At 55.9% G+C, this 24011-nt stretch overlaps 1 protein-coding gene across 1 annotated transcript; it reads right to left on the bottom strand.

The window, feature by feature from the left end:
• Positions 1-20303: 20303 nt before the first annotated feature.
• LOC142290772 (protein ZAR1-like 1.S) lies at positions 20304-22566 on the bottom strand. Its single transcript, XM_075334768.1, has 4 exons — positions 22018-22566; positions 21591-21683; positions 20858-20932; positions 20304-20444 (listed from the first exon to the last, which is right to left on the bottom strand). Exons 1-4 carry the CDS (start codon positions 22564-22566, stop codon positions 20304-20306), a joined length of 858 nt encoding a protein of 285 aa, XP_075190883.1.
• Positions 22567-24011: the final 1445 nt, after the last annotated feature.

Raw genomic sequence — 24011 nt, 5'->3', positions numbered from 1 at the left:
ACTCCAGTACTCACATTCCAGGGCCCACACTCCAGTGCCCACACTCCAGTACTCACATTCCAGTACCCACACTCCAGTACTCACATTCCAGTACTCACACTCCAGTACTCACACTCCAGTGCTCACACTCCAGTGCCCACACTCCAGGGCTCACACTCAGGACTCACACTCCAGGGCTCACACTCAGGACTCACACTCCAGGGCTCAAACTCCAGTGCCCACAGTCAGTATTCACACTCCAGCGCCCACAGTCAATACTCACAGTCCAGTGCCCACACTCCAGTGCTCACACTCCAGGACTCACACTCCAGTGCTCACACTCCAGGGCTCAAACTCCAGTGCCCACAGTCAGTATTCACACTCCAGCGCCCACAGTCAATACTCACAGTCCAGTGCCCACACTCCAGTACTCACATTCCAGTACTCACACTCCAGTACTCACACTCCAGTGCTCACACTCCAGGGCCCACACTCCAGTGCCCACACTCCAGGGCTCACACTCAGGACTCACACTCCAGGGCTCAAACTCCAGTGCCCACAGTCAGTATTCACACTCCAGTGCCCACAGTCAATACTCACAGTCCAGTGCCCACACTCCAGTGCTCACACTCCAGGACTCACACTCCAGTGCTCACACTCCAGGGCTCAAACTCCAGTGCCCACAGTCAGTATTCACACTCCAGCGCCCACAGTCAATACTCACAGTCCAGTGCCCACACTCCAGTGCCCACAGTCAATACTCACAGTCCAGTGCCCACACTCCAGTGCTCACACTCCAGGGCCCACACTCCAGTACCCACACTCCAGTACTCACATTTCAGGGCCCACAGTCAGTACTCACACTCCAGTGCTCAAACTCCAGTGCCAACAGTCACTACTCACAGTCCAGTGCCCACACTCCAGGGCCCACACTCCAGGGCCCACACTCCAGTACTCACATTCCAGTACTCACACTCCAGTGCTCACACTCCAGTGCCCACACTCCAGTGCTCACACTCCAGTGCTCACACTCCAGTGCCCACACTCCAGTGCTCACACTCCAGTGCCCACACTCCAGTGCCAACAGTCAGTCCTCACACTCCAGTACTCACACTCCAGTACTCACATTCCAGTGCCCACACTCCAGTGCCCACACTCCAGTGCCCACACTCCAGTGCCCACACTCCAGTACCAGTCAGTACTCACACTCCAGTGCGTCACACTCCAGTGCTTACACTCCAGTGCTCACACTCCAGGGCCCACACTCCAGGGCCCACACTCAGTGCCCACACTCCAGTGTCCACACTCCAGGGCCCACACTTCAGGGCCCACACTCCAGTACCCACACTCCAGTGCCCACACTCCAGTGCCCACACTCCAGTACTCACGATTCCAGTACCCACACTCCAGTACCTCACATTCCAGTGCTCATATTCCAGTACCCACACTCCAGTACTCACATTCCAGTGCTCACACTTCAGGGCCCACACTCCAGTACTCACATTCCAGTACCCACACTCCAGTACTCACATTCCAGTACCCACACTCCAGTACTCACATTCCAGTACCCACACTCCAGTACTCACATTCCAGTGCTCACATTCCAGTACCCACACTCCAGTACTCACATTCCAGTGCTCACACTTCAGGGCCCAAACTCTAGTACTCACACTCCAGTACTCACACTCCAGGGCTCACACTCCAGTACTCACACTCCAGGGCTCACACTCAGTGCTTACAGTCAGTGCTCACACTCCAGTACTCACACTCCAGGGCTCACACTCCAGTACTCACACTCCAGTGCTTACAGTCAGTGCTCACACTCCAGTACTCACACTCCAGTACTCACACTCCAGTGCTTACAGTCAGGGCTCACACTCCAGTGCTCACACTCCAGTGCTTACACTCCAGTGCTCACACTCCAGGGCCCACACTCCAGGGCCCACACTCCAGGGCCCACTCCAGGGCCCACACTCCAGTGCCCACACTCCAGTGTCCACACTCCAGGGCCCCACACTTCAGTGCTCACACTTCAGGGCCCACACTCCAGTACCCACACTCCAGTGCCCACACTCCAGTGCCCACATTCCAGTACTCACATTCCAGTGCTCACACTTCAGTGCCCACACTCCAGTACTCACATTCCAGTACCCACACTCCATACTCACATTCCAGTGCTCACATTCCAGTGCTTACAGTCAGGGCTCACACTCCAGTACTCACACTCCAGGGCTCACACTCCAGTGCTTACAGTCAGGGCTCACACTCAGTACTCACACTCCAGGGCTCACACTCCAGTGCTTACAGTCAGGGCTCACACTCCAGTACTCACACTCCAGGGCTCACACTCCAGTGCTTACAGTCAGGGCTCACACTCCAGTACTCACACTCCAGGGCTCAACACTCCAGTACTCACACTCCAGTGCTTACAGTCAGTACTCACACTCCAGTACTCACACTCCAGTGCTTACAGTCAGTGCTCACAGTCAGTACTCGCACTCCAGGGCTCACACTCCAGTGCTTACAGTCAGTGCTCACTACTCCAGTGCCCTCACTCCAGCGCTCATGCATACCTCACAACTTGTGACCCCGCCCCCTAGTCACACCCATTTGTCAGTGTGGGGATGTTGCTTCGCAGTCGGAGCTTGTGGCGGCACTATGTGACGTGTTGTGTGTACGGTCGTGTTCACACGCTCTGCAGGATCCGCAGCACACGGCACAGTCACATCCTGCTTTGGTTTTTGCGTTTTTCTTCCTTTTCCCGCTATTTCTTGTGTTTTCGGGGCAGATCTGACGCCGCGGTTTACAGTAAAAGTAAAGCTCGGATTCTGCAGTTTTTCTTCTGCTTTTTTTAGTCTCCACATAGAAACCTGTAGAGAAAAAAAAGCAGTAAAACCGCAGAGATCCGCGGCGTCTTCTCTGGAATCACATCCACTTTACTTGCACAGTTCAGGCCTCATGCACACGCTGCACGTTTCTGATGCTTTTTTGCTGCAGTTTCTGAGTGCTTTTTTGTGCTAGCAGTTTGTTTGTGGCAATAAAACCACCTGAATTCCTTTCCCAGCAAAGTCTGTGACATTACAGGTCTGTGCACACGTGGCTTTTTTATGGCTGCAGTTTGGTACTGTCCAGCCCGCCCCCCTCACCCTTGTACAGAACTTAACCCCACCCCCCACTGTCCCAGCCCGCCCCCCCCCACTGTACAGACCACCCCCCCACTGTACAGCCCGCCCCCCCCACCGTCCAGGACCGCACCCCCCCCCACTATACAGACTACCCCCCCATACTGCCACAGACCGCCCCCCCCACAGTACAGACCACCCCCCACCACTATACAGACAGACCGCCCCTCCACTGTACAAGGCCGGCCCCCCCACATGTACAGACTACCCCCCCCCACCGTCCACAAGACCGCCCCCCCCACTGTACAGCCCGCCCCCCCCCCCACCGTGCCAGACCGCCCCCCCCACTGTATAGCCCGCCCCCCCCACTGTACAGGCCGCCCCCCCCACTGTACAGGCCGCCCCCCCCCACTGCACAGACCACCCCCCCCACTGTACAGACCGCCCCCCCACTGTACAAACTACCCCCCCCCACTGTACAGCCCCGCCCCCCCACTGTACTCAGCCCGCCCCCCCACTATACAGACCACCCCCCTACTGTACCAGACCACCCCCCCCACTGTACAGACCGCCCCCCCCACTGTACAGACCAACCCCCCCCCACTGTACAGACCACGGCCCCCCACTGTACAGACCGCCCACCCACTGTACAGACCCGCCCCCCACTGTACAGACCGCCCCCCCACTGTACAGACCGCCCCCCCCACTGTACAGGCCCGCCCCCCCCACTGTAACAGACTACCCCCCACTGTACAGCCCGCCCCCCACACTGTACAGCCCGCCCCCCCACTGTACAGACTACCCCCCACTGTACAGCCCGCCCCCCCACTGTACAGACTACCCCCCCACTGTACAGACCGCCCCCCCCTCCACTATAAAGACCACCCTCCCACTGTACAGGCCACCCCCCCACTATACAGACCGCCCCCCCCCCACTGCACAGACCACCCCCCCCACTGTACAGACCGCCCCCCCCAGCTGTACAAACTACACCCCCCCCCACTGTACAGACCGCCCCCCCACTGTATACAGCCCCGCCCCCACACACCGTCCAGACCGCCACCCCACATATACAGACCACCCCCCCTACTGTACAGACCACCCCCCCACTGTACAGACCGCCCCCCCACTGTACCAGACCACCCCACCCACTGTACAGACCGCCCCCCCACTGTACAGACCACCCCCCCCCACTGTACAGACCCCCCCCCCACCACTGTACAGACCGCCCCCCCCACTTTTACAGACCGCCCCCCCACCTGTACAGACCGCCCCCCCACTGTCCAGCCCGCCCCCCAACTGTACAGCCCGCCCCCCCACTGTACAGACTACCCCCCACTGTACAGCCCGCCCACCCCCACTGTACAGCCCGCCACCCCCACTGTACAGACTACCCCCCACTGTACAGACCGCCCCCCCACTGTACAGACCACCCCTCCACTGTACAGACCGCCCCCACTGTGACAGACCGCCCCCACTGTACAGACCAGCCCCCACTGTACAGACCGCCTCCCCCACTGTGCAGACCGCCCCCCCACTGTGCAGACCGCCCCCCACTATACAGATCACTCCCCCACTGTACAGACCACCCCCCCACAGTACAGACCGCCCCCCCACTGTACAGACGGCCCCCCCACTGTACAGACCACCCCCCCCACTGTACAGACCGCCCCCCCACTGTACAGACCACCCCCCCCCACTGTGCAGACCGCCCCCCCACTATACAGACCACCCCCCCACTGTACAGACCGCCCCCCACTGTACAGACCGCCCCCCCACTGTGCAGACCGCCCCCCCACTGTACAGAACCACCCCCCCACTGTACAGACCACCCCCCCACTATACAGACCACCCCCCCACTGTGCAGACCGCCCCCCCCACTGTACAGCCCCCCCCCCCACTGTACAGACCGCCCCCCACTGTACAGACCGCCCCCCCACTGTACAGACCACCCCCCCACTGTACAGACCACCCCCCCACTATACAGACCACCCCCTCCACTGTACAGGCCGCCCCCCACACTGTACAGACCACCCCCTCCACTATACAGACCACCCCCCCCCACTATACAGACCACCTCCCCACTGTACAGACCACCCCCCCGCACTATACAGACCACCCCCGCACTATACAGACCGCCCCCCCACGTGTACAGACCGCCCCCCACACTGTACAGACCAGCCCTCCACTATACAGACCACCCCCCCCCACTATACAGACCACCCCCCCACTGTACAGACCACCCCCCCCACTGTGCAGACCGCCCCCCCACTATACAGACCACCCCCCCACTGTACAGACCGCCCCCCACTGTACAGACCGCCCCCCCACTGTGCAGACCGCCCCCCCACTGTACAGACCACCCCCCCACTGTACAGACCACCCCCCCACTATACAGACCACCCCCCCACTGTGCAGACCGCCCCCCCACTGTACAGCCCCCCCCCCCCCACTGTACAGACCGCCCCCCACTGTACAGACCGCCCCCCCCACTGTACAGACCACCCCCCCACTGTACAGACCACCCCCCCACTATACAGACCACCCCTCCACTGTACAGGCCGCCCCCCACACTGTACAGACCACCCCTCCACTATACAGACCACCCCCCCACTATACAGACCACCTCCCCACTGTACAGACCACCCCCGCACTATACAGACCACCCCCGCACTATACAGACCGCCCCCCCACTGTACAGGCCGCCCCCCACACTGTACAGACCACCCCTCCACTATACAGACCACCCCCCCACTATACAGACCACCTCCCCACTGTACAGACCACCCCCGCACTATACAGACCACCCCCGCACTATACAGACCGCCCCCCTACTGTACAGACCGCCCCCCACACTGTACAGACCAGCCCTCCACTATACAGACCACCCCCCACTATACAGACCCACCCCCCCACTGTACAGACCACCCTCCGCATTGTGCAGACCGCTGGATGTGGCCGCTGTCTGCCGTGAGAGTGAAGGGTTAATAGTACAGAAGCCCCCCGGGGGGACACTCACCCGCCACACAGCTTCCATCATCATCTGACATTTTTAAACTTCCGCCTTGTGATCACACAGAGAAACCAAAACCCGCGGAGAAGGCGGCGACACCAGGAAGAGAGGGGGCGATAATGTGACCAGGGAGCCATACTACATGTGTGTCCTCCAGTTCACCTCCAGAGCTGCGGTCACTATCTGCTGCTACATCATGTCTTATCCTCCAGTCACCTCAAGAGCTGCAGTCACTATTCTGTTGTTACATCGTGTCTTATCCTCCAGTCACCTCCAGAGCTGCACTCACTATTCTGCTGTTACATCATGTCTTATCCTCCAGTCACCTCCAGAGCTGCAGTCACTATTCTGTTGTTACATCGTGTCTTATCCTCCAGTCACCTCCAGAGCTGCAGTCACTATTCTGCTGCTACATCATGTCTTATCCTCCAGTCACCTCCAGAGCTGCACTCACTATTCTGCTGTTACATCATGTCTTATCCTCCAGTCACCTCCAGAGCTGCAGTCACTATTCTGTTGTTACATCGTGTCTTATCCTCCAGTCACCTCCAGAGCTGCAGTCACTATTCTGCTGCTACATCATGTCTTATCCTCCAGTCACCTCCAGAGCTGCACTCACTATTCTGCTGTTACATCATGTCTTATCCTCCAGTCACCTCCAGAGCTGCAGTCACTATTCTGTTGTTACATCGTGTCATATCCTCCAGTCACCTCCAGAGCTGCAGTCACTATTCTGCTGCTACATCATGTCTTATCCTCCAGTCACCTCCAGAGCTGCACTCACTATTCTGCTGTTACATCATGTCTTATCCTCCAGTCACCTCCAGAGCTGCAGTCACTATTCTGTTGTTACATCGTGTCTTATCCTCCAGTCACCTCCAGAGCTGCAGTCACTATTCTGCTGCTACATCATGTCTTATCCTCCAGTCACCTCCAGAGCTGCACTCACTATTCTGCTGTGACATCATGTCTTATCCTCCAGTCACCTCCAGAGCTGCAGTCACTATTCTGCTGCTACATCATGTCTTATCCTCCAGTCACCTCCAGAGCTGCAGTCACTATTCTGCTGCTACATCATGTCTTATCCTCCAGTCACCTCCAGAGCTGCACTCACTATTCTGCTGTTACATCATGTCTTATCCTCCAGTCACCTCTAGAGCTGCAGTCACTATTCTGCTGTTACAATCATGTCTTATCCTCCAGTCACCTCTAGAGCTGCAGTCACTATTCTGCTGTTACATCATGTCTTATCCTCCAGTCACCTCTAGAGCTGCAGTCACTATTCTGCTGTTACATCATGTCTTATCCTCCAGTCACCTCTAGAGCTGCAGTCACTATTCTGCTGTTACATCAGGCCTTATCCTCCAGTCACCTTCAGAGCTGCAGTCACTATTCTGCTGTTACATCATGTCTTATCCTCCAGTCTCCTCCAGAGCTGCAGTCACTATTCTGCTGTTACATCGTGTCTTATCCTCCAGTCACCTCAGAGCTGCACTCACTATTCTGCTGTTACATCAGGCCCTTATCCTCCAATCTCCTCCAGGGCTGCACTCACTATTCTGCTGTTACATCAGGCCTTATCCTCCAGTCACCTCCAGAGCTGCACTCATTATTCTGCTGTTACATCAGGCCTTATCCTCCAGTCACCTCCAGAGCTGCACTCACTATTCTGCTGTTACATCAGGCCCTTATCCTCCAGAGCTGCAGTCACTATTCTGCTGTTACATCAGGCCTTATCCTCCAGTCACCTCCAGAGCTGCACTCACTATTCTGCTGTTACATCAGGCCTTATCCTCCAGAGCTGCACTCACTATTCTGCTTTTACATCAGGCCTTATCCTCAGAGCTGCACTCACTATTCTGCTGTTACATCGTGTCTTATCCTCCAGTCACCTCTAGAGCTGCAGTCACTATTCTGCTGTTACATCATGTCTTATCCTCCAGTGCTGCAGTCACTATTCTGCTGTTACATCATGTCTTATCCTCCAGGGCTGCAGTCACTATTCTGCTGTTACATCATGTCTTATCCTCCAGAGCTGCAGTCACTATTCTGCTGTTACATCAGGCCTTATCCTCCAGAGCTGCAGTCACTATTCTGCTGTTACATCAGGCCTTATCCTCCAGAGCTGCAGTCACTATTCTGCTGTTACATCAGGCCTTATCCTCCAGACCTGCAGTCAGTATTCTGCTGTTACATCAGGCCTTATCCTCCAGAGCTGGCAGTCACTATTCTGCTGTTACATCAGGCCTTATCCTCCAGAGCTGCAGTCACTATCTGCTGTTACATCAGGCCTTATCCTCCAGAGCTGCAGTCACTATTCTGCTGTTACATCAGGCCTTAATCCTCCAGAGCTGCACTCACTATTCTGCTGTTACATCGTGTCTTATCCTCAGTCACCTCCCAGAGCTGCAGTTACTATTCTGCTGTTACATCAGGCCTTATCCTCCAGAGCTGCAGTCACTATTCTGCTGTTACATCAGGCCTTATCCTCCAGAGCTGCAGTCAGTATTCTGCTGTTACATCGTGTCTCCAGTCTCCCCCAGAGGCGGGTCCTCGTGTTCTTGAGTCCACACTGCGGCATATCAGTGATGAGGACACGATGGAGCCAATATTGGTCACTGAGGCCCAAGTGTGCACAGCCCTGCAGGGAGGACGCTCCTCAGGCCCGTGCTGCTTGTGAATCCTCTCAGGGCCGATCTCACGAGGAGATTTAGGAATATGAGAGAGTACAGGACAGAGCGGTGCAGCAGGATCCCTCCCCCCGCACATGGTACCTGCAGGACGGAGCGGAGCAGCAGGATCCCTCCCCCACACATAGTACCTGCAGGACGGAGCGTGCAGCAGGATCCCTCCTTCCCCCGCACATGGTACCTGCAGGATGGAGCGGTGCAGCAGGATCCCTCCTTCCCCCGCACATGGTACCTGCAGGACGGAGCGGTGCAGCAGGATCCCTCCCCCCGCACATGGTACCTGCAGGATGGAGCGGTGCAGCAGGATCCCTCCTTCCCCCGCACATGGTACCTGCAGGATGGAGCGGTGCAGCAGGATCCCTCCTTCCCCCGCACATGGTGCCTGCAGGATGGAGCGGTGCAGCAGGATCCCTCCTTCCCCCGCACATGGTGCCTGCAGGATGGAGCGGTGCAGCAGGATCCCTCCTTCCCCCGCACATGGTACCTGCAGGATGGAGCAGTGCAGCAGGATCCCTCCTTCCCCCGCACATGGTACCTGCAGGACAGAGCGGTGCAGCAGGATCCCTCCCCCCGCACATGGTACCTGCAGGATGGAGCGGTGCAGCAGGATCCCTCCTTCCCCCGCACATGGTACCTGCAGGATGGAGCGGTGCAGCAGGATCCCTCCTTCCCCCGCACATGGTGCCTGCAGGATGGAGCGGTGCAGCAGGATCCCTCCTTCCCCCGCACATGGTGCCTGCAGGATGGAGCGGTGCAGCAGGATCCCTCCTTCCCCCGCACATGGTACCTGCAGGACGGAGCAGTGCAGCAGGATCCCTCCTTCCCCCGCACATGGTACCTGCAGGATGGAGCGGTGCAGCAGGATCCCTGCTTCCCCCGCACATGGTACCTGCAGGACGGAGCGGTGCAGCAGGATCCCTCCTTCCCCCGCACATGGTACCTGCAGGACATTGCGGTGCAGCAGGATCCCTCCTTCCCCCACACATGGTACCTGCAGGATGGAGCGGTGCAGCAGGATCCCTGCTTCCCCCGCACATGGTACCTGCAGGATGGAGCGGTGCAGCAGGATCCCTGCTTCCCCCGCACATGGTACCTGCAGGAGGGAGCGGAGCAGCAGGATCCCTACTTCCCCCGCACATGGTACCTGCAGGACGGAGCGGTGCAGCAGGATCCCTCCTTCCCCCGCACATGGTACCTGCAGGACGGAGGGGTGCAGCAGGATACCTCCTTCCCCCGCACATGGTACCTGCAGGATGGAGCGGTGCAGCAGGATCCCTCCTTCCCCCGCACATGGTACCTGCAGGATGGAGCGGTGCAGCAGGATCCCTCCTTCCCCCGCACATGGTACCTGCAGGACGGAGCGGTGCAGCAGGATCCCTCCTTCCCCCGCACATGGTACCTGCAGGATGGAGCGGTGCAGCAGGATCCCTGCTTCCCCCGCACATGGTACCTGCAGGACGGAGCGGTGCAGCAGGATCCCTCCTTCCCCCGCACATGGTACCTGCAGGACGGAGCGGTGCAGCAGGATCCCTCCTTCCCCCGCACATGGTACCTGCAGGATGGAGCGGTGCAGCAGGATCCCTGCTTCCCCCGCACATGGTACCTGCAGGACGGAGCGGTGCAGCAGGATCCCTCCTTCCCCCGCACATGGTACCTGCAGGATGGAGCGGTGCAGCAGGATCCCTCCTTCCCCCGCACATGGTACCTGCAGGATGGAGCGGTGCAGCAGGATCCCTCCTTCCCCCGCACATAGTACCTGCAGGACAGAGCGGTGCAGCAGGATCCCTACTTCCCCCGCACATGGTACCTGCAGGACGGAGCGGTGCAGCAGGATCTTTCCTTCCCCCGCACATGGTACCTGCAGGATGGAGCGGTGCAGCAGGATCCCTCCTTCCCCCGCACATGGTACCTGCAGGACAGAGCGGTGCAGCAGGATCCCTCCCTCCCCCGCACATGGTACCTGCAGGATGGAGCGGTGCAGCAGGATCCCTCCTTCCTCCGCACATGGTACCTGCAGGATGGAGCGGTGCAGCAGGATCCCTCCTTCCCCCGCACATAGTGCCTGCAGGATAGAGCGGTGCAGCAGGATCCCTCCTTCCCCCGTACATGTGGTACCTGCAGGATGGAGCAGTGCAGCAGGATCCCTCCTTCCCCCGCACATGGTACCTGCAGGATGGAGCAGTGCAGCAGGATCCCTCCTTCCCCCGCACATGGTACCTGCAGGATGGAGCAGTGCAGCAGGATCCCTGCTTCCCCCGCACATAGTACCTGCAGGATAGAGCGGTGCAGCAGGATCCCTCCTTCCCCCGTACATGTGGTACCTGCAGGATGGAGCAGTGCAGCAGGATCCCTCCTTCCCCCGCACATGGTACCTGCAGGATGGAGCAGTGCAGCAGGATCCCTACTTCCCCCGCACATGGTACCTGCAGGATGGAGCAGTGCAGCAGGATCCCTACTTCCCCCGCACATGGTGCCTGCAGGATGGAGCAGTGCAGCAGGATCCCTACTTCCCCCGCACATGGTACCTGCAGGATGGAGCGGTGCAGCAGGATCCTTCCTTCCCCCGCACATTGTACCTGCAGGATGGAGCGGTGCAGCAGGATCCCTCCTTCCCCCGCACATGGTACCTGCAGGACAGAGCGGTGCAGCAGGATCCCTCCTTCCCCCGCACATGGTACCTGCAGGATGGAGCGGTGCAGCAGGATCTTTCCTTCCCCCGCATATGGTACCTGCAGGATGGAGCGGTGCAGCAGGATCCCTCCTTCCCCCGCACATGGTACCTGCAGGATGGAGCAGTGCAGCAGGATCCCTCCTTCCCCCGCACATGGTACCTGCAGGATGGAGCGGTGCAGCAGGATCCCTCCTTCCTCCGCACATGGTACCTGCAGGATGGAGCGGTGCAGCAGGATCCCTCCTTCCCCCGCACATAGTGCCTGCAGGATAGAGCGGTGCAGCAGGATCCCTCCTTCCCCCGTACATGTGGTACCTGCAGGATGGAGCAGTGCAGCAGGATCCCTCCTTCCCCCGCACATGGTACCTGCAGGATGGAGCAGTGCAGCAGGATCCCTCCTTCCCCCGCACATGGTACCTGCAGGATGGAGCAGTGCAGCAGGATCCCTGCTTCCCCCGCACATAGTACCTGCAGGATAGAGCGGTGCAGCAGGATCCCTCCTTCCCCCGTACATGTGGTACCTGCAGGATGGAGCAGTGCAGCAGGATCCCTCCTTCCCCCGCACATGGTACCTGCAGGATGGAGCAGTGCAGCAGGATCCCTACTTCCCCCGCACATGGTACCTGCAGGATGGAGCAGTGCAGCAGGATCCCTACTTCCCCCGCACATGGTGCCTGCAGGATGGAGCAGTGCAGCAGGATCCCTACTTCCCCCGCACATGGTACCTGCAGGATGGAGCGGTGCAGCAGGATCCTTCCTTCCCCCGCACATTGTACCTGCAGGATGGAGCGGTGCAGCAGGATCCCTCCTTCCCCCGCACATGGTACCTGCAGGACAGAGCGGTGCAGCAGGATCCCTCCTTCCCCCGCACATGGTACCTGCAGGATGGAGCGGTGCAGCAGGATCTTTCCTTCCCCCGCATATGGTACCTGCAGGATGGAGCGGTGCAGCAGGATCCCTCCTTCCCCCGCACATGGTACCTGCAGGATGGAGCAGTGCAGCAGGATCCCTCCTTCCCCCGCACATGGTACCTGCAGGATGGAGCGGTGCAGCAGGATCCCTCCTTCCCCCGCACATGGTACCTGCAGGATGGAGCGGTGCAGCAGGATCCCTGCTTCCCCTGCACATGGTACCTGCAGGACGGAGTGGTGCAGCAGGATCCCTCCTTCCCCCGCACATGGTACCTGCAGGATGGAGCGGTGCAGCAGGATCCCTCCTTCCCCCGCACATAGTACCTGCAGGACGGAGCGGTGCAGCAGGATCCCTACTTCCCCCGCACATGGTACCTGCAGGATGGAGCGGTGCAGCAGGATCCCTCCTTCCCCCGCACATGGTACCTGCAGGACGGAGCGGTGCAGCAGGATCCCTCCTTCCCCCGCACATGGTACCTGCAGGATGGAGCGGTGCAGCAGGATCCCTCCTTCCCCCGCACATGGTACCTGCAGGACGGAGCGGTGCAGCAGGATCCCTCCTTCCCCCGCACATGGTACCTGCAGGACAGAGCGGTGCAGCAGGATCCCTCCTTCCCCCGCACATGGTACCTGCAGGATGGAGCGGTGCAGCAGGATCTCTCCTTCCCCCGCACATGGTACCTGCAGGATGGAGCGGTGCAGCAGGATCCCTACTTCCCCCGCACATGGTGCCTGCAGGATGGAGCGGTGCAGCAGGATCCCTCCTTCCCCCGCACATGGTACCTGCAGGATGGAGCGGTGCAGCAGGATCCCTCCTTCCCCCGCACATGGTACCTGCAGGATAGAGCGGTGCAGCAGGATCCCTCCTTCCCCCGCACATGGTACCTGCAGGATGGAGCGGTGCAGCAGGATCCCTCCTTCCCTCGCACATGGTACCTGCAGGATGGAGCAGTGCAGCAGGATCCCTCCTTCCCCCGCACATGGTACTGAAGGATGGAGCGGTGCAGCAGGATCCCTCCTTCCCCCGCACATGGTACCTGCAGAACGGAGCGGTGCAGCAGGATCCCTCCTTCCCCCGCACATGGTACCTGCAGGATGGAGCGGTGCAGCAGGATCCCTCCTTCCCCCGCGCATGGTACCTGCAGGATGGAGCGGTGCAGCAGGATCCCTCCTTCCCCCGCGCATGGTACCTGCAGGATGGAGCGGTGCAGCAGGATCCCTACTTCCCCCGCACATGGTACCTGCAGGATGGAGCGGTGCAGCAGGTTCCCTCCTTCCCCCGCACATGGTACCTGCAGGACGGAGCGGTGCAGCAGGATCCCTCCTTCCCCCGCACATGGTACCTGCAGGATGGAGCGGTGCAGCAGGATCCCTCCTTCCCCCGCACATGGTACCTGCAGGATGGAGCGGTGCAGCAGGATCCCTCCTTCCCCCGCACATGGTACTGGAGGATGGAGCGGTGCAGCAGGATCCCTCCTTCCCCCGCACATGGTACCTGCAGGACGGAGCGGTGCAGCAGGATCCCTCCTTCCCCCCGCACATGGTACCTGCAGGATGGAGCGGTGCAGCAGGATCCCTCCTTCCCCCGCACATGGTACCTGCAGGATGGAGCGGTGCAGCAGGATCCCTCCTTCCCCCGCACATGGTACCTGCAGGATGGAGCGGTGCTGCAGGATCCCTCCTTCCCCCGCACATGGTACCTGCAGGATGGAGCGGTGCAGCAGGATCCCTCCTTCCCCCGCACATGGTACCTGCAGGATGGAGCGGTGCAGCAGGTTCCCTCCTTCCCCCGCACATTACAAATTACTGGGCTGCTCGCTGTAGTCTTCTCACTGGTAGGTCATATTGTTCACATATTTGTATAAATCTGGGTAGTGATCACTTCTCCTCTGCGGAGATAATCCGTCCCCCTCACAGGTGCGGCAGATCAAGATGCTGATCAGACAGTTTGATTTTGTACAGGTGCGCCTTAGACTGGCCACAATAACAGGCCATTCTAAAATGTGCAGTTTTATCACACAGCACAACGCCACAGATGTCGCAGGTTTTGAGGGAGCGTGTGATTGCTGACTGCAGGATTGTCCACCAGAGAGGTCACCCATGAACTGAATGTTTTTCCATAAGACATCTCCAAAGAATGTGGCAGAACATCCACCCGGCCTCACAACCGCAGACCACGTGTAACTATATCCCCCGAACACCTTGATAGTGTTGAGGATAAGAATTAAGTAACCAAAAATACTTAATTTAGCCATTTCACAGACCCAGATCTATAGTTTAGTTGATGTAGCCTAACACATATTTATGAAAGCTTTTGTTTCTTACTAACACATACAGTATATAATAATATACACACACACACACACGAGTATATATATTATATATTCAGTAATTTTCCTTAATACAAATCCAGCACATGTAACTTAAAGATGGCTCCTACATCCTGGACAATGCCCAAGAAATTGAGAAACAGAGGAATTCCTAAAGTTTGGAACAACCAATCCAGCAGAGATTATGCAAATTCCTATATGTCCTGAGTCCAGCCTACGATATTTGATTGGACTATATTTTGTCTTCACCCTTCTCTATAACTATAAAAGGCTTAAGAAAAATAAATGAACAGAATCACTGGCGTCGGTCATGAGAGAAAGACATAACTGACTCATAGTCCGTTATTTTATTCTCAAAGTGCACACATGACATTATAATCTGAACACGGCAGTCAGACCATAAGAGATCCATTGTAGTCTCACCTCAACAGCTGGCGCCCAACGTGGGGCACCGAAAGAGTGAGATCTTCTACTTTCTGGACGCAAAGGGCTACTCCACAAGTAACCAAGGGTCACCTGATAACGAGGATTGATCGCCCTCATCCGTCCTTGGTAAGCTTCATATACATTGTATGTGTTGTTCTATCTGTGGCTTGAGTGACGCTTGGTGAAAGGGGGGCGGTCACTAGTCCGGAGAATGGTAGTGCACCGGAGACCTAACGGTGTGACTTTCACTCGCCGATGACCTTGAGAAGGTAAGGACCCAGACCCCTGAGTGCTGGGTGTAGGTCATTAGGATCTGACTGCTCGTGTGTTACGAGGATGCAAAAAGGGAGAAGCAGGGGGCTGTTGCCCACAGCCTCATACGCAGCGGACTGACAGCTGTGACTAATTAAGAACAGTAGGAGGGGGGCAGCTGCAGGATCTGTAGGAATGAGTGTTTGTTTGGAATTTGGAACAGGGAGATAAGGGAACCAGTGCTCCCCCTGTGTTTGTATCACATCTATTGCCGTGTCTATAGCCGGAGCAATAGGAATACATGGAGAAGGGAAGTATATTATCCATATGTTGGATGCGGGAATTGTGTCCTCTTTACATGGCAAGATGGGGTTCAGGTGAATGATAGTGTTAGAATCAGCGTATTCCCCTGTGTATTAACACGCATGCCTTTGCTGCGTTCGAAGCCGTAGGAATGGAACGCATGGAGAAAGATGCGTTGGATGTCAATAAGAACGTCCTCCTATAAGCAGCGAGGTGGGAAAGGATTCTGATTGGAACCGGCCAGTCCAATTAAAGCACTATGTATACTCTGTTCAAGAAGAAATCGGCTTTTTTTGCAGGAACCGAAGACGCTGTCACTCTAGTCAGTAGAAAATTGAAGAAAGTATATGTTGTATAACTGTGTTGATAGATGGACGAAAACGATGAACATGGGTAGTGTAAAGAATCTATGATGAGATTCTGAAGTTATCTCTCCTTAGTTCAGTTTAAAAAGTGCTCGTAACAGAGATCATTCTAACAAAGGAAAGCTGGGGCAGAGACAGGCATCACAGCCCCTAACATCCGGAAAGGGGGGCTGGGCATCCGGAGAAGGAGAAGAAAAAAGAAAAACTTTAACCAAGTGTTGAATATACATGTAATTATGCTAGATTTTGTATCTTAAAGCACTTTTTTGATAATTGGAAGATTTTTGGGATTCTTTTAGCCTAGTGACAATATTGAGAGTTTACAAGTACATAATTTGTTATTTTGAATCCCTTGTCCTGCATAGGAATCATGCATACATGTAGGAGTTTATAGAATAGTAGCCTATAGCAGAGCGCATAAATGCATAATAATGTAGACACTCCCCGTATACACCCAGCTTAGCCATGCCCCTCTCAATGGTTCTTTGTCCAAAGTTCTCAACCCATCCCCTTTAAACTTTTTTTTTTCCTTTTTAGCGGGGAAAGAAGTGATTCCAGCATAAACGTCTCAAATAATTGAATAAGTATAAAATAGTATATTTGCTTGCTCAGCTATCCAATAAATGCAAGTCAGAGATAAATAAGTGAAACTTGAAGAATTGGTAAATAGAAATATGCAACTGCCCACATAAACCAATGTAAGAAAAAATAAAAAAAATAAAAAGAGTCTGCAGAAACACACCCTGCACCTGCTCTACCCATTTCAGAGACTGCAGACTGATTATAGATGTATATCATGAGCAGGTTTTATGCAAGTTTGTGTGTGTTGTGTAGATTTCTTTCCAGGTTTGGTCAGAGGCATTCCAGTGCAGAAAACGACGTTATTGCTGAAAGAAGAAAGAAGAAAAAAAAACACGAAGGTAGTATGTAAAAAATGTGTTTACAAAAAAAAAAGTGTATATTTTATAGAAAAGTGGAAACTGGCAAATCATGAACCAAATGTATGTTTTGTTTTCTTTTCGTAATAAACAGGTATTTATGTAAGATATTTTTTGGTTTAGCACAGGAATGTACAATTTTTTAAATTATTGACTAAATAGTGTGATAAACGAGTGTATTTTCCAATTCCAGATTTTAAATCAGAGCTATTAGCATATGGTCTTCAGTCAGGAGACTGATTAATCCTAAAAGGACAAGCGAGAAAGAGCCATGAGTCAACACTAGATGAGCTGATCCAGCTTCTCCCAACCACAGAAATTTCGATGAAGCTCAATGGCAGGACAACATGGATTCATGCCTCGCATTGCAGAAGGGTCGACCCACCAGAGCTGCACTGAGCATCTTGCTTGTATTTATCCTTTTCAAAAAGACTTGTACAGTCACAGGCCACCATTGTCAAGACAGGTAGAAGAGAGGCTTAAGAGAACCTTGGGACATGGGACAGTCCAACTACAAAGGGTGAGGGCTCGACAAGGGGTCCTTGGTCTAAAACCGGTGAAGAAAACACTTTCCCCTCTCCTCCTCAACGTTCAGTCTGGCAGGTTTTCCGCACATATATCTCTACCTCTCTTCCTAAGGGAACACAGTGCCCTTAGTATTCAGAAATGGCAGAAATAAGTCTTTAGGGGGGACTGTTGCGCATAAGAATTAAGTAAACAGAAATACTTAATTCTGCCATTTCATTGTCTCAGGTATATAGTTTAGAAAGATGTAGCCTAACACATTTATGAATGCTTTTGTTTCTTACCAACACAAATTTATAGATAAGGAAAATCACTGAAATCTCTAATACACAATGCCATCACATGTAACTTAAAGATGGCTCCTACATCCTGGACAACGCCCAAGAAGTTGAGGAACAGAGGTATTCCCAAAGTTTGCAACAACCAATCCAGCAGAGACTATGCATATTCCTCTACGTCCTGAGTCCAGCCTGTAATATTTGATTGGACTATATTTTGTCTACACCCTTTACTTCTCTAGAATTATAAAAGGCTTTGTAAGAAAAATAAACAGAATCACTGGCGTCGGTCATGAGAGAAAGACATAACTGACTCATAGTCCGTTATTTTATTCTGAAAGTGCACGCGACATTATAATCTGAACACAACAGTCAGACCTTAAGAGACCCATTAGTCTCACCTCAACAGCAGCGGCAAGAATCGGTGCAAAACCAATTTCTGCACAAACTGTCAAAACAGTCTCATGGAAACTCATCTGCAGCGCCTCGTGGTCTCCACCTGACTGCAGCTCATCCTCCTCATCGGGGTCTCCACCTGACTGCAGCTCATCCTCCTCATCGGGGGTCTCCACCTGACTGCAGCTCATCCTCCTCATCGGAGTCTCCACCTGACTGCAGCTCTGGATCCTCATCGGGGTCTCCACCTGACTGCAGCTCATCCTCCTCATCGGGGTCTCCACCTGACTGCAGCTCTAGATCCTCATGGTGGTCTCCACCTGACTGCAGCTCATCCTCATCGGGGTCTCCACCTGACTGCAGCTCATCCTCCTCATCGGGGTCTCCACCTGACTGCAGCTCTAGATCCTCATGGTGGTCTCCACCTGACTGCAGCTCATCCTCCTCATCGGGGTCTCCACCTGACTGCAGCTGGTCCTCCTCATTGGGGTCTCCACCTGACTGCAGCTCATCCTCCTCATCGGAGTCTCCACCTGACTGCAGCTCATCCTCCTCATCGGGGTCTCCACCTGACTGCAGCTCATCCTCCTCATCGGAGTCTCCACCTGACTGCAGCTCATCCTCCTCATCGGGGTCTCCACCTGACTGCAGCTCTGGATCCTCATCGGAGTCTGCACCTGACTGCAGCTCATCCTCCTCATCGGGGTCTGCACCTGACTGCAGCTCATCCTCCTCATCGGGGGTCTCCACCTGACTGCAGCTCATCCTCCTCATCGGGGTCTCCACCTGACTGCAGCTCTGGATCCTCATCGGAGTCTGCACCTGACTGCAGCTCATAATCGTAAAAGCCCTGAGTGTGGAAGTGGTCACGGTCAGGGGTGTCTAGCACGTTGGAGATGTTTCAGATACACTGGAAAATGGTTGTCACACCAGATACCAACTTGGTTTCAGCCACCCCATCTTAGAGTATCCTTTTATTGTGTCCAGCCTAAGGCGCACCTGTGCAAATAGCTGGCTAATCTGCATATTCATATTGCTTTTCAGTGTATATATTTTAGAGGAAGGAAGGAGAAAAAAAAAAACACCACACAAAGCAAACTTGTTAAATTTGGGAGATACTAATGCAGAAGCTCAGCCCAACTCAGGGGGTCAGAAGAAACAAGCACAAGCCCAAGAGACAGACGGCACCACCAGGGCTGGACACCCGGGTCATCATCTGTATAACAAAGCAAAAAGCTGGTGGGGGGGGGGGGGGGGTAAAGTAGCACTAAATAATAAGGACAGGTTATGACACCCGGGCGCACGCTGCTTGGAAAGAGAGGCCTAAGAAGTGAGTAGTTCCCACAAGAACAGCAGCCCCCCCCTCCAAGGATTTGCTCCCGCAAAAGTAGCAGCAGGTTGCTAAGAGCCCTTCATGGAGGAATACTGCATTATTACAAAGGGTGCTCTGAATAACAGTCCTCTGCCCAGAGAGGTTTCATCCCTGGATGGCTTATTAGGGGAGGGGAGGAGAGGCGGATACCCCCCCACCCCTCCCCAGTGCCACCCAAGTCCATACAGTGAAGCTCCACACAAAGTCTCTACTCTGGGACCCACCTCTCGTGACAATCCCCTGCAGGGACAGGAACGCAGTGAAGGCTGCACCCCCCCCTAGAGGTCAAGAGAGCCCACCTCCTGAGGAACATATTAGCAACAGATATTATCAGAACTACAGCAAGGTCTCTGCCCCTACATCACGCTGCGCTCAGATGCTGGTGGTGACAGATTCCCTGCAGGACGGTGCACACAAATAACAATGGCGGGGTAATAGGTTTGTTTTTTTTCTTTATTTTAAGATTGCAATGGGTTAATTCAATGAAAAAATAAACAGGATGGCAATGTGCACAGGAGCAGCTCAGACTGCGCCGGAGACGCCATGAAGAAGCCGCTGCTGGCAGCGCATCGGGCAGCGCAGGCTCCGGACATCCGCCATTAACAAAACATTTTATTTACATATTTAACACAAATTACAAATATCCACATCAGAAAAATTAATACATCAGCTCCAGCGGTGACTCCGTCCTCCGCAGCCGGCACCGTCCACCAAACAGCGCAGGCGCAATCCTCATACTATGTACTTAAAGCTGTACGTCTTATCACAGGACAGCCTCTGGCCCTTACAGCGGCCGCACAGCTCCTGGCAGTGAGGGCGCTTCAGGTCAATGTGTCGCCTTTCCGGGCACGAGCACCAGGCCTTCATGCAGGTCTGAAAGAGAAGAGAGATCACCACTAGGAGCAGCTCCACACGTGCCCGACCCAGCCCCAAGGGAAGGTGCCCGACCCAGCCCCAAGGGAAGGTGCCCGACCCAGCCCCAAGGGAAGGTGCCCGACCCAGCCCCAAGGGAAGGTGCCCGACCCAGCCCCAAGGGAAGGTGCCCGACCCAGCCCCAAGGGAAGGTGCCCGACCCAGCCCCAAGGGAAGGTGCCCGACCCAGCCCCAAGGGAAGGTGCCCGACCCAGCCCCAAGGGAAGGTGCCCGACCCCCACATGGCATATAATTCGCCCATCCACCCTGGAATGGCCACTCCACCTAAAATGTATCCAACTTGGACAAGATATAACTGCCCTTTATAACCCCGTCCTCTGGAACTTTCTGTAGTATGGAGGGAGGGTCTGTACCTGGCACTCGATGGACTCCACATAGTAGGGGTTGTAGCCGTTCTGGCACTTGTGACAATATTGCTTGAAGTAAACCTGGACAGGAGGAAGAACATGAGAGGTGCAGTATGAATACAGAGGGCAGTCCACCCCCTCCCAACCACTCAGGACGTGGCCCCACCACCCCGTCCCTCACACACGGGCATCTCCGGGTACAATTAGGTTTCCCCCCCATTTTGTGGTCAGAAAAACTGAAATGTAAGAACTTGTTACAATGTATCAGTGCAAATGAGGCATCGCTCTGCAGTCCAGGACCAGGTCTACTGCTGTGTTCAGCTCATAGATCCCCACTGATACATTGTAACAAGCCCTCAGCTCAGAGGTGGACATATCATCGGTGCAACCTGTGCAGCCACACAGGACCCCAAGAGCACCATGTCTACATCCAAAGCAGGTGGGATTGTGCATTGAGCTCTTGGGCTGCAGGGGGCCCGTATACTGACCGGCACCGGGGGCCCGTATACTGACCGGCACCGGGGGCCCGTATACTGACCGGCACCGGGGGCCCGTATACTGACCGGCACCGGGGGCCCAGTGCTTCAGCTGTAATAAGAGCGGACATGTTCACCCAGATAGTCAGCGCCAGCAACATGTCACATCCCACGCAGGTGACTGCACGAATCAGCAAGCGTGAGTGTACCCCTACACTGAAGGGGCGTCTAGTGATTGGGAATGAGGGCCTGCAGCATCTCACCTTGTTAGTTCCAGATACACACCACACGTAGGCGCTCTCCCACCGCACCTGGCAGCCGCGGCAGTGGAAGAAGCCATACTTCTGCTCCAGAAACTGGGGAGAAAAAGCCTCAGGATCAGTAATGTAATGCACCAGCAGAATAGTGAGTGCAGCTCTGGAGTATAATACAGGAGGTAACTCAGGATCAGTAATGTATGTACACAGTGACTGCACGAGCAGAATAGTGAGTGCAGCTCTGGAGTATAATACAGGATCATTACTTTGTCTCCTCCTCAGCAGTGGGGTGATTTCGTCTCTAGGGGCACGGTTTGTCCTTTATGAAGGATCCGCTCCTTGTACTGGTGCAGTTTGGTGATTGCAGCACCAGTGATGGACGCTCGTCCTTCCTTCCACCCCATACAGGCGCCATCTTTTCCTCCCCTCTTACCTGGAACGTGGGTCTTCTGATCCCAGCATTGCTGTCTCCGTCCTCCTCGGGGTCTCCCAGTTGCACCCCCACATCCCTCTCCCCAGCATTCTGGGCAGCGGTGAGGGTGAACAGCCTGCGGTCGGACAGTCTGGAGTACACGGCGATGGTGCGGGGGAAGCGGACCGGGGTGACGAGGCTCAGTCCCGCGTGCTGCCCGGGGATGGCGCGGCACAGGAAGGGCCCTCCCTTGCGGCTCTTCAGTGTTCGGGGCCCCAGTGAACACTGAACAGATGCGTCCACTCGGGGGTTCACCTGAACCCCAACTTCTTTGGTGGTGAACCGGGTGAGTCCAAGCTCTGGGCCGAGCTGGCTGAGCAAGGCCTTCAGCTGGGACCACCGGTAGTTATCCAGACAGTCAAAAGGAAGAGTGGGCTTCATGGGCCCCAGGGTCCCCTTGTAGGGGGGCTTCCAGGAGGGCACCCTGGGCTTGTAGTAGGGGGGCTGCTGACGGTAAGGAAGGCCATAGTTAAGGAAGGGCGGATATTGGGGATACATGACTCCAGCCATGGTAAATACTGGGTTTCCTGCAGTGACCATGTGACCTGAGCGGCCGCCCCTTATATCAGTGCAATATAGGCGGCTCGTTAGTATAACGACCGGCAGCCCTGCGGGAGTAACCCCCTCACTGCCAGGCAGGAGCAACAGCGGGGGCTACAGGACCCTGGGGGCCACACAGATGACCGCCAGCCCTGCGGGAGTAACCCCTTCACTGCCAGGCAGGAGCAACAGCGGGGGCTACAGGACCCTGGGGGCCACACAGATGACCGCCAGCCCTGCGGGAGTAACCCCTTCACTGCCAGGCAGGAGCAACAGCGGGGGCTCCAGGACCCCGGGGGCCAAACGGATGACCGCCAGCACTGCGGGAGTAACCCCCTCACTGCCAGGCAGGAGCAACAGCGGGGGCTACAGGACCCTGGGGGCCACACAGATGACCGCCAGCCCTGCGGGAGTAACCCCTTCACTGCCAGGCAGGAGCAACAGCGGGGGCTCCAGGACCCCGGGGGCCAAACGGATGACCGCCAGCACTGCGGGAGTAACCCCTTCACTGCCAGGCAGGAACAACAGCGGGGGCTACAGGACCCCGGAGGCCACACAGATGACCGCCAGCACTGCGGGAGTAGCCCCTTCACTGCCAGGCAGGAGCAACAGCGGCTACAGGACCCCGGGGGCCACACAGATGACCACCAGCACTGCGGGAGTAACCCCTTCACTGCCAGGCAGGAGCAACAGCGGGGGCTACAGGACCCCGGAGGCCACACAGATGACCGCCAGCACTGCGGGAGTAGCCCCTTCACTGCCAGGCAGGAGCAACAGCGGCTACAGGACCCCGGGGGCCACACAGATGACCACCAGCACTGCGGGAGTAACCCCTTCACTGCCAGGCAGGAGCAACAGCGGGGGCTACAGGACCCCGGGGGCCACACAGATGACCGCCAGCACTGCGGAAGTAACCCCTTCACTGCCAGGCAGGAGCAACAGCGGCTCCAGGACCCCGGGGGCCACACAGATGACCGCCATCACTGCGGGAGTAACCCCTTCACTGCCAGGCAACAGCGGGGGCTGCAGGACCCCGGGGGCCACACAGATGACTGCCAGCACTGCGGGAGTTCACTGCCAGGCAGGACCAACAGCGGCAGCTCCAGGACCCCCAGGGTCACACATAGGGCATAGACTGAGTGTGATACCGAGAAAATACATAAAGCGCTCTGACCCCACAGCCTCCCCCGGGGGCCACATCTATGACAGCAGCGGGGCACCCCTATATATATCTGGGGTGTCGCCCCATCACACTCCCCTGCCTGCAGAGCGCCACAGCCGTACGTCATTACACGGCCGTCCCTGGCGCTGCTTCTGGGGTTTTTTGTTGTTTTTTTTTTTAATTGTTGTGATTTAGCTTTGTACATTATTGCAGTTTGTCTTTTGTTCATTGTTGCGGTTTCTTTCCTCTTTTA

Source organism: Anomaloglossus baeobatrachus, chromosome 2, assembly GCF_048569485.1.
Source record: "Anomaloglossus baeobatrachus isolate aAnoBae1 chromosome 2, aAnoBae1.hap1, whole genome shotgun sequence".
Taxonomy (NCBI): Eukaryota; Metazoa; Chordata; class Amphibia; order Anura; family Aromobatidae; genus Anomaloglossus; species Anomaloglossus baeobatrachus.
The sequence above is the reverse complement of the archived record's forward strand: the minus strand, read 5'-3'. Positions and strand labels throughout refer to the sequence as shown.